The 12,975-nt window shown below is 43.0% G+C and overlaps 1 protein-coding gene across 1 annotated transcript; it reads right to left on the bottom strand.

Annotated features, from left to right (window-relative positions):
• Positions 1-337: 337 nt before the first annotated feature.
• On the bottom strand, positions 338-2,305 carry LOC130098852 (5-beta-cholestane-3-alpha,7-alpha-diol 12-alpha-hydroxylase-like). The gene has a single exon (XM_056264790.1). It carries the CDS (start codon positions 2,277-2,279, stop codon positions 747-749), a length of 1,533 nt encoding a protein of 510 aa, XP_056120765.1. The 5' UTR covers positions 2,280-2,305; the 3' UTR covers positions 338-746.
• Between the last annotated feature and the right edge of the window lie 10,670 nt (positions 2,306-12,975).

Raw genomic sequence — 12,975 nt, 5'->3', positions numbered from 1 at the left:
CAAATTTTCAGGCTAAGTCAACGTTTTCTCAACACTCCCTACTGCAGCTTTAAGTGTGATAACTCCCAGTACATTCAACAATAATAAGTCAAACAAATAAATAAGAACTTAGATCTCTGATAGATTGTGTAAATGAGTAAATGAAGTAGACAGATTCAATGCTTTGTTTTAGCAGGCCTTTTTCTATGTCAATAATATATAGAAATATATTATAAAGTGCCTTGGTGCAAAGGTCAAGCAAATAAAGAAGACCCTAAATGAGTTTTTTTTAGACATGGGGCATTTTACATTGGCAATTTAAAATAAATATCAGTTCAGTAATAAGGAACAACGAAAAGACAAGGAGCTTAATGTCTTTATTTTATATATGATATACACTTCACTATCTTGTTTTTCTCTCAAATAGCACATGCGCAATCAGCACAATATGTTGATTTTAATTTTAAGTAGATGATTATACACAAAAATATCTTGTTCCTGTGTATGTTGTATGACATTTGTTCTTGCATAGATACAATATTTGTGTAACACAGAGTAAATGCAAGCACATGGGACTGTTGAGACTTCCAGGCTGTGAGATATATCAAAAGCAACACGTCAGGTATTTAGGACAGTAATTAACCTTTTCCAGGTTAACAGGGAAATGTGAGCATGTCGGTTTTAAAGTCAGCTTCCATAAAGGAATACTGTCTGATAATAAGTTTTGTTGAAGCTTCAGTGTATTAAATCATAGAATAATATTTTTTTTAAAATCGAAGTCTGTATCTAAACTGGATGTCTTTAGTTGGTTGCATGGAGCCAAAGCCCCATCGTCTGATATCAATGCCTGGAATCTCTTCATTTGGATTTATGAGCTCGAAGTCAAAGTAGGACAACATGAGAAAGACAAACTGCTTCAGCTCATTTGTGGCGAAGAATCTTCCTGGACACATAGTGGTTCCTGCTCCCCAAGGCATGTTGTAATACTTGAGTTTCTTTCCACCCTTATAGAAATCAGTCTTTTTGCTTCCATCTGGTGCGAGAAAACGATCAAACTTGAAGGTGAAGGGATCTGGGTAAACTTCTGGGTCTAACTGAACAGCTGTGTAGGGGAAAATCGCCACTCTGTCACCCTCACGGATCTTGTACTCTTGTCCGTTGGCCATGTTGATGGTCATATCCTGCATGACAGCTCTTGTAAGGACAGGGGCAGCTGTAAGACGGAGAGTCTCCTCCACTGCACTGTCTAGAATGGGAGTTTTGAGAAGCATATCCCTAGTCAGGTCAATTAGTGGCCCACCTTGTTTTACTTCCTGCCCTGTTTCTCTGAGCACCCGCTCAACTTCATTCTTAATGCTGTTCATAGCCTCAGGGTGCTTCATCAGATACAAGAGTAGCCAGAATGCTGCAGGACCTGTGTTTCCCTGAGATGCCCACAGAAGCAGAAACATGTATCGATCCTGCATGAACTCTTGCATGCCCTGGTCAGCTCTCACCTGTTGCTGTTCATGTACCCACCTGCTGATGTTGTCTCTAGATCTCATCTTCTGCACTGAAAGTGTGTTCCAGAACAACCTTTTCAAACGCTCTGACTCCATCTTCTCACTGGGTCCCAGGACACCATAAGCCAGATTTGGGAATAACTGGTCATATTTTCTGAATTCCCAGAAAAGTTCATTTGAATGTTCCCGGTCAATTTCCTTAGCTTTTTCCAAAGTCCCTGTACTTTTGTGTGACTCATTACCAAACAGTGCCAGATAGCCAGCGCGAAAGACAATGTTGTAGCTGTAAGCAAATAGTCCAGTTACTTGCCATGGCTTGTCATTCCCAGATCCAACGCTGTGGAGCATCAAATTCTGAAGATTGCACATCATGGCCTGAGTCATGACAACCAGACCATCTCCCATGAGGTGCTTGTTACTTGATGCCTGGAGAAACTTGTGTTCATTTTCCAAGGAATGATAGCCAAATACTCTTGCAACTAGTAGTTCTGCAAATTTAGTAAAGTCCAGCTTTGTTCTTGCCTCTTTCACCACTGAGCCAAAAGAAAGTGGATCTGTAATGAAAGTGAAATAAAAGCCTCCCAGCTGCACTGTAAAAATATCTCCATGTTTTTCTTTCATTCTCTGCAGGAATTTGGCTGTGTCCTTCCTGAATTCCAGAACATGACCAAGCCAGGGAATAGGTCCCTTATCCAGAGGGGGTTCTCCAGGTCGCCTGCGGCGAAAAGACCCCAAAAGGTAGAGGGCCCCTATGACAGAGATAAAAAGTGCAAGCAGGATTTGAAAAAGGCTGCCCATGTTCCTCTTTGGCGTTCTCGTAGCTGCACAATGCTCTCTTTTTAATTCCTCTTTCCTGGCAGCTGTGTGTAGGCCCCACCCCCTGCAGTCATTCCAAATCACATGACTTCTTGTGAATTTCTGTAGTGCAGGGAATGACTCTTAATATAGGGTCTCTTTACAATATTGTTTCTGTGTATTCAGTGTTATCCTTTTTGTATGTTCATTGTGCTATATTTTAAAACATAAGTTGACACTATTCAGATAAATTATTATCAGTTTATCAACATTTTGCTTAAACAATTTGACATTTTGGGTGAAACACATTATTAAATTGCCCTAATGTATAAGATCAGGGCTTCCCTAAATAAAATTAAAAAATCAGTTATTTATTTTCCCAACCAAGGTGATATCATTTGATATTTGTCACTTGTTACATGTCCAGATGTACTAAATTTATCATTTATAAATCTAATAATTTATTTTCTGAAATGTCACAAATAGTATGTGAAAGAAAGCTGGGGTTTGATTTCAAATTTTAAGTACAAAAATAAATCTATTCTATTGAATCTATAGTTCAATAGTTTAATACTAATCATTCACACACTATGGCTAGTGAGGAGGAAGCAAAGAATAGTTTATGCAGGATTCAGATTAGCCTACTGTATAGTCAAATGTCTATCTTCTACATCACAGTCTGCAGATATATGTCATGATGTAGAGGGGGAAAGGATCAAGGCTATTCTTATCAGTGAGATAACAGAGATTTTGTTGCAGTAGTTAGATATAACCTTGATGGTGCAATAAAGGTTACCTTGATTCATTGCCTGTTGCTAAATGTCTACCAATGCATTTACTTTACTTTACAGAGCACTGAAGAATAACAGACATATTAATTTAGTTTAGTGAAATTTATATGGTCCAATTTCCTTAAATATTTATATTATTAATTGTATTTTGTAAATACTGAGTTCCCTTTCGAGGGAACTCGCACTGCGTCGTTGAAAACGACTCTTTGGGGACGCTCCCTTAGCGTGCGCCTCTGAAGTATGAATGAAACTAATCCAATCCTGATTGGTGTTGCGTCATGACGTAACATGTGACGGCACATAAAAGTTACGCCGGCACAAACACACATTAGCTTTCGCTCTTCAGCAAGCGCTCTCTGTGAAACTGTCTGTCTTATTTGGTGTTGTTTGTCTATGCAAAGCTCTATATTATGGCGAGTGAACAATACACTACGTGTGTGCACCCCTGCCCTATATATCTCACGGGTGGGGACACGCATCAGTTGTGTGTGTATTGTTTAGGGGCGCAGCACGCACAGGCAGCTCTCGAGAGGGCTGCCTGTGAACACTGTGAAGCACTTCCTATTAGAGTGCTGCGCTCCCGCTTGGCTATGTTATTTTCTGATGATGGCCAGGCTCGCGATCCCCGCGATTCGGGGCCCGCGTCCGTTGAGGCGGCGCGGCGGCTTAGATCGTGGGTATCGCAGAAGGATCTCGCGGATGAGAACGAGACTGCTGAGGCACTTTTTCGTTCATCATCCGCAGATTCTATGACATTCGTTCACGACGCAGAAGCCCGCGATGCGGCTTCTTCTGCCCGTGACGAGTGCCCGGTGCTCGAGCTATGTGTTTTTAAGGAAGTAGATGTGCTCAGCATCGGGAACGAGCAACATGAGTCACACTCGCTGGCTCATGTTTCTGCTCATGTGGCCAGACTTAAAAAAAAATAAATAAAAAAAAATATATATATATATATATATATATATATACACTCACCGGCCACTTTATTAGGTACCCCATGCTAGTAACGGGTTGGACCCCCTTTTGCCTTCAGAACTGCCTCAATTCTTCGTGGCATAGATTCAACAAGGTGCTGGAAGCATTCCTCAGGGAGTTTGGTCCATATTGACATGATGGCATCACACAGTTGCCGCGGATTTGTCGGCTGCACATCCATGATGCGAATCTCCCGTTCCACCACATCCCAAAGATGCTCTATTGGGTTGAGATCTGGTGACTGTGGAGGCCATTTTAGCACAGTGAACTCATTGTCATGTTCAAGAAACCAATTTGAAATGATTAGAGCTTTGTGACATGGTGGAAGTAGCCATCAGAGGATGGGTACATGGTGGCCATAAAGGGATGGACATGGTCAGAAACAATGCTCAGGTAGGCCGTGGCATTTAAACGATGCCCAATTGGCACTAAGGGGCCTAAAGTGTGCCAGGAAAACATCCCCCACACCATTACACCACCACCACCAGCCTGCACAGTGGTAACAAGGCATGATGGTTCCATGTTCTCATTCTGTTTACGCCAAATTCTGACTCTAACATCTGAATGTCTCAACAGAAATCGAGACTCATCAGACCAGGCAACATTTTTCCAGTCTTCAACTGTTCAATTTTGGTGAGCTCTTGCAAATTGTAGCCTCTTTTTCCTATTTGTAGTGGAGATGAGTGGTACCCGGTGGAGTCTTCTGCTGTTGTAGCCCATCCGCCTCAAGGTTGTGCGTGTTGTGGCTTCACAAATGCTTTGCTGCATACCTCGGTTGTAACGAGTGGTTATTTCAGTCACTGTTGCCCTTCTATCAGCTCGAACCAGTCTGGCCATTCTCCTCTGACCTCTAGCATCAACAAGGCATTTCCGCCCACAGAACTGCCGCTCACTGGATGTTTTTTCTTTTTCGGACCATTCTCTGTAAACCCTAGAGATGGTTGTGCGTGAAAATCCCAGTAGATTAGCAGTTTCTGAAATACTCAGACCAGCCCTTCTGGCACCAACAATCATGCCACGTTCAAAGTCACTCAAATCAACTTTCTTCCCCATACTGATGCTCGGTTTGAACTGCAGGAGATTGTCTTGACCATGTCTACATGCCTAAATGCACTGAGTTGCCGCCATGTGATTGGCTGCTTAGAAATTAAGTGTTAACGAGCAGTTGGACAGGTGTACCTAATAAAGTGGCCGGTGAGTGTATATGTATATCAGCTGGCCACAAAATAAGCAGGATGATCCCCGTCAAAGCAAGCTAGACGTGAGATTCCTGCAGCACCGGGGCTTTCCGTTTTCTTTTCCCAGATCTTCTTAAAGAGCTAGATCCTGGGAGGAAAACCACTCTTTACGTATCTCATCACATTCATTATATGATTATTCGAATGTGGTGGGTGCGAGAGAGGCGGGTTATGGCAAGATGCCGCAGATGGAGGAAGCTTTAGCGAGCTATCTTTCTCTTGATGCGGCATCTTCGCTTAAAGCCCCGGCGCTGCCCAACAAACCGTACAGGGACACCTATGCACTGGTTGGCCGGGCTTATATGGTGGCTGGTCAGGCTGGTGCATGCCTGCACTCTATGACGATTTTGCAGGCGTACCAGGCCGATCTTCTTAAAGATCTAAATGAGGGCGAGGGACCAACTCCTGCTGACTTCGCGAAGTTGAGAAGAGCCACAGATGTGTCTCTCCGGGCCACTAAGGAGACGGCACGTGAATACCTTTGGCCGCTCTATGTCAACTATGGTGGCTACGGAGAGACATCTGTGGCTAAATTTGTCCGGTATAAAGAGAAAGACAAATATTCTGGCCAAATATTCGCTATCACCTTCTGGCCTGTTCTCCGACACTGTCACTGCAGTCGTCGACAGGTTTTCAGGAAAGGGAAAAAACAGTCAGCGGCGTTCCAACAGTACTTCCCTCACCGCTCTAAATCTGGATCTAGGAGGGCTGGTCCAAGTGGCCAGCCTCAGCCGTTAACCAGCTCCTCCCATCGGCAAGAGCAAAAAGAGAGCGTTGCCTCTAGAGCCCCTCCTGCGGGAGCTTGGCAACAGAGGAAGCGCTCTCAACCGAAGTCCTCCACCCAGAAGGGTGACCTGAGGGCCGTCCTTTAGGTGAAGAGGATTTCGGGAAAGAGGTCCTAATTGTAGTGTAAGACCTCTGATGGCTGCCCCCCCGCTGTGGAGCAATCGAGGTTGTTCTAGCAGCAGGAGCCCTCGGGAAAAAAGATGTTGCCCGCCATCTTGCACGCTTCGGGCTACATTGGTTTCCAGAGAACGCACACCGTGGGTTCAAAGCTTGCAACAGGGCACCGACTATGGTCACAAAATCTTTCTCGTTTTTTTTTCCTGCCGGTCCTCCGCTTCAGGAAGTCGAGAATAGTGCTCGAAAAACACCCGAGGCCGGTCTCGAGGGGCTGGTTCCCTTAGTAGAAGAATGGCAACGCCTTCCGAATATATCTATATGGGTCCTGAATATTATAAAATATGGGTACAGATTGCAGTTCGGTCACCGACCTCCCAAGTTGCTGGGGTACCGACTGCAGTGGTTCCAGAACAGGCTCGGGTTATGGAACAAGAGGGACAGACTCTACTGGAATTAAGGGGCCATAGAAAGTGTTCCCCTACCAGACAGGGAGTCCGGGTTTTACAGCCGGTACTTTATAGTTCCAAAGAAGGATGGCGGACTGAGGTCGATTTTAGATCTAAGGCTTTTGAATCGTTCTTTGAGGAGATTCAGGTTCAAAAGGCCTACTATTCCCATTATCGTGTACCAAATCAGATCCGAGGACTGGTTTGTCACGATAGATCTAAAAGATGCTTATTTTCATGTCTCCATCCTTCCATGTCACAGGAGGTTCCTGAGGTTCGCTTTCGGGGCCGAAGCATACCAATATCGGGTTCTTCCGTTCGGCCTGGCACTCTCTCCCCGCACGTTCACTATGTGTATGGATGCGGCTCTGGCTCCACTGAGGCTTCAGGGCATCCGTCTACTGAATTACATCGACGACTGGCTCATATTGGCCCAGTCTCGAGAAATGGCAGTTCGGCATCGAGATGTCGTCCTTGGCCACATTCAGAACCGGGGGTTGAGACTCAACACTAAGAAAAATTTGTTGGACCCAGTAGTCAGAAGACTACTCTTCTGGGCGTGGTATGGAATTCGGTTACGATGCGGGCATGTATGTCTCCCGCTCGTATCGAATCCATCCTGGCCATGGTGTCAAGCTAGGCCAGGCCATCACTGTAAAGCGATTTCAAAGACTGCTGGGCCTCATGACAGCGGCATCCAACATAATTCCTTTGGGCCTGCTTCACAGGAGGCCCCTTCAGTGGTGGTTCAAAGCCAAGGGTTTTTCCCCCCCAAGGGGAATCCGTTCCGTATAATAAAGGTTACGCGCAGATGCCTTCGTTCCCTATTAATATGGAAGAAACCTTGGTTCTTGTCCCAAGGGCCAGTGTTAGGGGCGTCGTGTCGCCGGAAAACCGTTTCGACAGACACTTCCCTTACTGGCTGGGGCGCGGCCATGGACGGCCGCTTTGCTAGGGGTCTGTGGCAGGACCATCATCATTCTTGGCATATAAATTGCCTAGAGATGTTCCTGAGATGTTGCCTAGAGATGGAGCTTCCTCCCAGACAGTAAGGGTTACCACGTCTTGATACGTTCGGACAATACATCAGTGGTAGCTTATCTGAACCGACAAGGGGGACTCAGATCGCGCCCTCTATCCAGATTGGCGCATCAGATTATTTTTTTGGTCCTAAGGGAAAATATTATCTATAAGAGCAATATATGTCCCGGGGGTTCAGAATCAGGGAGCAGACAACCTGTCGAGGCAGGGGCTGAGGCCCGGGGAATGGAGACTCCATCCAGAGGTGGTGGAGTTGATATGGCAGAGGTTTGGACCAATGGAAGTGGATCTGTTCGCGTCCCACTGTCCACTTTGGTTCTCCCTCACTCATCCAGCCCCGCTGGGGTTGGATGCCGTGGTACAGGCCTGGCCAAGGCTTTGCCTGTACGCGTTTTCCCCGATCGCTCTGCTCCCGGGAGTCCTGGAGAGGACCCGTCAGGAGGGCATTAGTCTTCTTCTGGTAGCCCCGTTTTGGCCGGCCCGAGTATGGTTTTCGGACTTAATTTCACTCCTGATAGCTCCGCCATGCCAGATCCCTCTGAGGAGGGATCTGTTGTCTCAGGCGGAGGGCACTATATTCCATCCTCGTCCGGAGCTGTGGAAATTGTGGGTCTGGCCTCTGAGGGGGCTCAGTACCTAGATGCTGGTCTATCATCTGGGGTGGTCGAAACCATACTTATCTCTAGGGCTCCGTCTACTAGGAGTTATATGGCCTCAAGTGGAATGTTTTTCCACTTGGTGTAGAGAACTTGAGTTAGGCCCAGTTAACTGCCCAATGGCTTCAGTTCTGGAGTTTCTTCAAGATCGTTTCTCTGCTAATCTCTCCCCATCTACACGTAGGTGTACGTGGCCGCCATTGCGGCGTTCCATGCACCACTAAATGTTGGGCCTTTGGGGAGGCACCAACTGGTCATACTATTTCTCCATGGTATTTGGCGGGTGAGACTGACAGTCAGGTCCAGGGTTCTTTCCTGGGACCTGGCGGTGGTTCTCGAAGGGCTATCCCTGGCTCCCTTCGAATACCTCCAGTCGGCTTCGCCTAGGACCTCATGTTCAAGATACCCTTTCTCTTAGCTATTTCTTTAAAGAGACTGGGAGATCTCCAAGCCCTGGCATTATCGCCAGCTTGCTTGGGGTGTGGCCCCTGCGGAGTTAAGGCCATCCTGCATCCGAGACCCAGCTATGTGCCTTAAGAGCAATTTAACATCGCTAGGTCCATGGTCCTGCAAGTATTTCATCCTCCACCTCATGTGTCGGCAGAAAAGGAGAGGTTCCTTGCTCTGCCAGTTAGAGTTCCGAGTATTTACCTTGAGAGGTCCTCTTCTTGGAGGAGGTCGGACATACTGTAGTGTGTTTTGGGTCACCTATTAGGGGCTCCCGGCTATACAAACCATAAGTAGGCTTACAAGGTGCGCAATTTGCCTTCACCTTTGGCCGTAAGGGATCTTTCTACTAGAGGCATGGCGTCCTCTAGTGCCCTCCTCTCGGGAGTCCCCCTCCAGGAGATCTGTGAGGCAGCCGGTTGGGCTACCCCGCACACTTTTATCAGGTTTTATAGTCTGCACCTCCCTAGTACGCCTGGCGCACATGTGCTCTCGTCCTAGCTGAGTGCCTGAGATCAGTTTCACTCTAGGGCAGGCCTTTTTCGGTGCGTGGCCTAGTGGGCATTCGTTCCCCAAAGAGTCGTTTTTCAACGACGCAGTGCGAGTTCCCTCGAAAGGGAACGTCTCGGGTTATGACTATAACCCTTGTTCCCTGAGAAGGGAACGAGACACTGCGTCGTCCTGCCACGCCCCTCAATGCCTGAGAGCGGCTTGCTTCATCGCTAGGCTAATGTGTGTTTGTGCCGGCGTAACTTTTATGTGCCGTCACATGTTACGTCATGACGCAACACCAATCAGGATTGGATTAGTTTCATTCATACTTCAGAGGCACACGCTAAGGGAGCGTCCCCAAAGAGTCGTTTTTCAACGACGCAGTGTCTCGTTCCCTTCTCAGGGAACAAGGGTTATAGTCATAACCCGAGACGTTTTATTTAGTTAAACATTGAAGATAAAATATTAGCATGTAATTTTAGATCTTCCTGAACGTCAGTGATGTCAACTATTCTGGGGTGCGTTTCCCGTACAACGACATAACTCGCTGCTTAACTACCATAGTACGATGCATCGTTGAAGAAATCAATTAGCTAGTCATGACTGTTTCCCGAAACCATATGTCGCAAAGTGGTGTTCAACCACATTGGTTTATGACGTCACGCACGTGGTGGAGTAATAACTTATTTTAATTAAACTGTATGAGATCGAATTAATGCTAGATGTTATAAATTACAGACATGGCATCTGAGTAATATTTCTTATTTTTCTCAGTTATTTCGCTTTATTTCCAGATTTAATCATAGGCTCGTTCTTACACAGTAGAGCACGTTCGCACATGCGCAGTCTTCAAAACGGTATCTTGACAAACTCAAAGATGTCAAACACATTTGTAAGTATTCTAAATAAAAGACACAGGTTGTACTGAATGTCAGCTTGCTTATTTTGCTCAAGATACGGATTTATTAAGTCCACATGTCATGCAATTTAGAAACTATGCTTCTAACAACAGCTCGAGAGCTGTTGTTCCAACCACACAACTTTGCGATGCTGTTTGCGAATGTTCGTTGGAACGATGGTTTCGGGAAACACCGACTCGTTGAACTATGCTGATAACGACGGAACTTGCAACCATAGTTGGCTAACGATGCTTTCGGGAAACACACCCCAGAATGACCTAACTTAAAAATTTTAATTTTTATTTATTTATTTGTTTGTTTGTTTGCATCATGTTTGTGTGCATTGTTTGTGAATACATTTAGTAATTTAACAGAAGCTTTTATCCAAATCGTATTTGAGGAACACAACAAGGACAACGAGCAATTTATCAAGAGCCAACCATACTTAAAACACTAAAATGGCAGTTTTAAGAGTACGAAGTGATGTTCCTTTTTTGTAAATTGCTCTGGAAAAAAACCTGTTAAATGACTAAATGTAAATGTAATGCAAATAAAACAGTGTAATAATTTATGGGAGAGTTCATTTAAAATATTGTATCTCCTTTTACACATTAAACCTGGTAAATTACTGTAAAATCACCAGATTTTGACTTTTCCTGTAAATACACAAATGTGCTGTTCACACAAGCAATGGTATTCTGTCTTTTTACTGGTAAGATACTATTCACACATCAGTACCGAAATTCTGGTACACTCTGGGGTGTCAATCATCTGAAATGATCTATAAACTGCACCGTTTTCACCATCTGTCCAATTTGACAACATTGCATTTTAGCCCTTTAGGGGCAATTGCTCACTCCCCTAAAACCGCAATAAACAAACCACAAAGGGGTGTGTGACGAGGGTGTTGTAAGTAACACATCTTGTTTAGACCTCTGTAATTTTTTTAAACCTAAACATTTGCTAAAAGGAATTTACAATTATAAAAATTTGACCTACTCAAAAATACACTATTCGGATACTGTACATCTAGGCTAGAAATACTCTTTCTGACTTAGCCATTCAACTTGATAAAGGCCCTAGTGATTGCCTCCATAAATTTGAGAGCGACAATTAAAATAGGCCTTGAACTATAGATACAGTTATTTTTTTGTTTGTTTTTTTTGCTATGAGAGACATGACTTTTAAACCACAAACAAGGAATGAATTTGACCTTCCATTTTGTAATTTCTTGAGAAAAAAAAGATAGAATTTAAAATGGTGTTTTATTTGTAAGTCAAAAAAAAATTATTTATAAACAAAAAAAAATCCTGGTGAAGACTGTACAAATCTGTAAAATATATAACAAAATACCAGTGTGTTGCATAATATAACTTATCCAACAATCCAAACTTAAACTGAAGTTCTTGAAGATAAAAGAAAACAAAAGAATAATTGAGCTTTGTTTAATTATGCTTCTAGTAGAGTAATTTTTAATCCAAAACGTGAAAGGTCAAGGCTACCGTTATCTTTATGATAAGAATGTTGGGGAAAGGCCACTTGTTGAACTGATTCAGCATATCTCAAAATCTGTTGAAAACATTGTATTTTACATTGTCAATATTAGTGTTTTGCAGAAAAACTTGTTAATTGCATAAGCATTTTAGCTTGACAACAAAATGCTGATAGTGTTTTTCCCCCACCTCACAGGGTTTAATCTTAACACACACACACATTATTTTGAGTTTGGTTTTATTTCTGCTGAATCAGCCATTGCTTGTGGAAAGAAACTCTGCACCGTTTTCACCATCTGTCCAATTTGACAACATTGCATTTTAGCCCTTTAGGGGCAATTGCTCACTCCACTAAAACCGCAATAAACAAACCACAAAGGGGTGTGTGACAAGGGTGTTGTAAGTAACACATCTTGTTTAGACCTCTGTAATTTTTTTAAACCTAAACATTTGCTAAAAGGAATTTACAATTATAAAAATTTGACCTACTCAAAAATACACTATTCGGATACTGTACATCTAGGCTAGAAATACTCTTTCTGACTTAGCCATTCAACTTGATAAAGGCCCTAGTGATTGCCTCCATAAGTTTGAGAGCGACAATTTAAATAGGCCTTGAACTATAGATACAGTTATTTTTATTTTTTTATTATTTTTTGCTATGAGAGACATGACTTTTAAACCACAAACAAGGAATGAATTTGACCTTCCATTTTGTAATTTCTTGAGAAAAAAAAGATAGAATTTAAAATGGTGTTTTATTTGTAAGTCAAAAAAAAATATTTATAAACAAAAAAAATCCTGGTGAAGACTGTACAAATCTGTAAAATATATAACAAAATACCAGTGTGTTGCATAATATAACTATCCAACAATCCAAACTTAAACTGAAGTTCTTGAAGATAAAAGAAAACAAAAGAATAATTGAGCTTTGTTTAATTATGCTTCTAGTAGAGTAATGTTTAATCCAAAACGTGAAAGGTTAAGGCTACCGTTATCTTTATGATAAGAATGTTGGGGAAAGGCCACTTGTTGAACTGATTCAGCATATCTCAAAATCTGTTGAAAACATTGTATTTTACATTGTCAATATTTGTGTTTTGCAGAAAAACTTGTTAATTACATAAGCATTTTAGCTTGACAACAAAATGCTGATAGTGCTTTTTTTGACCTTCCATTTTGTAATTTCTTGAGAAAAAAAAGATAGAATTTAAAATTATTAAATTATTAAACTGAGATTAAACTGAGATAGCCTTGACCTTTCACGTTTTGGATTAAAAATTACTCTACTAGAAGCATAATTAAACAAAGCTCAATT

Source organism: Rhinichthys klamathensis, unplaced genomic scaffold, assembly GCF_029890125.1.
Source record: "Rhinichthys klamathensis goyatoka isolate OS25496 unplaced genomic scaffold, OSU_Roscu_1.1 h1tg000011l_1, whole genome shotgun sequence".
Taxonomy (NCBI): Eukaryota; Metazoa; Chordata; class Actinopteri; order Cypriniformes; family Leuciscidae; genus Rhinichthys; species Rhinichthys klamathensis.
Note: the sequence above shows the minus strand (reverse complement) of the source record. Positions and strands in the feature narration are given on the sequence as shown.

Excerpts from the sequence above, each read along its gene's own strand:
- LOC130098852 (XM_056264790.1), bottom strand. The coding sequence starts at position 2,279 with ATGGGCAGCCTTTTTCAAATCCTGCTTGCACTTTTTATCTCTGTCATA.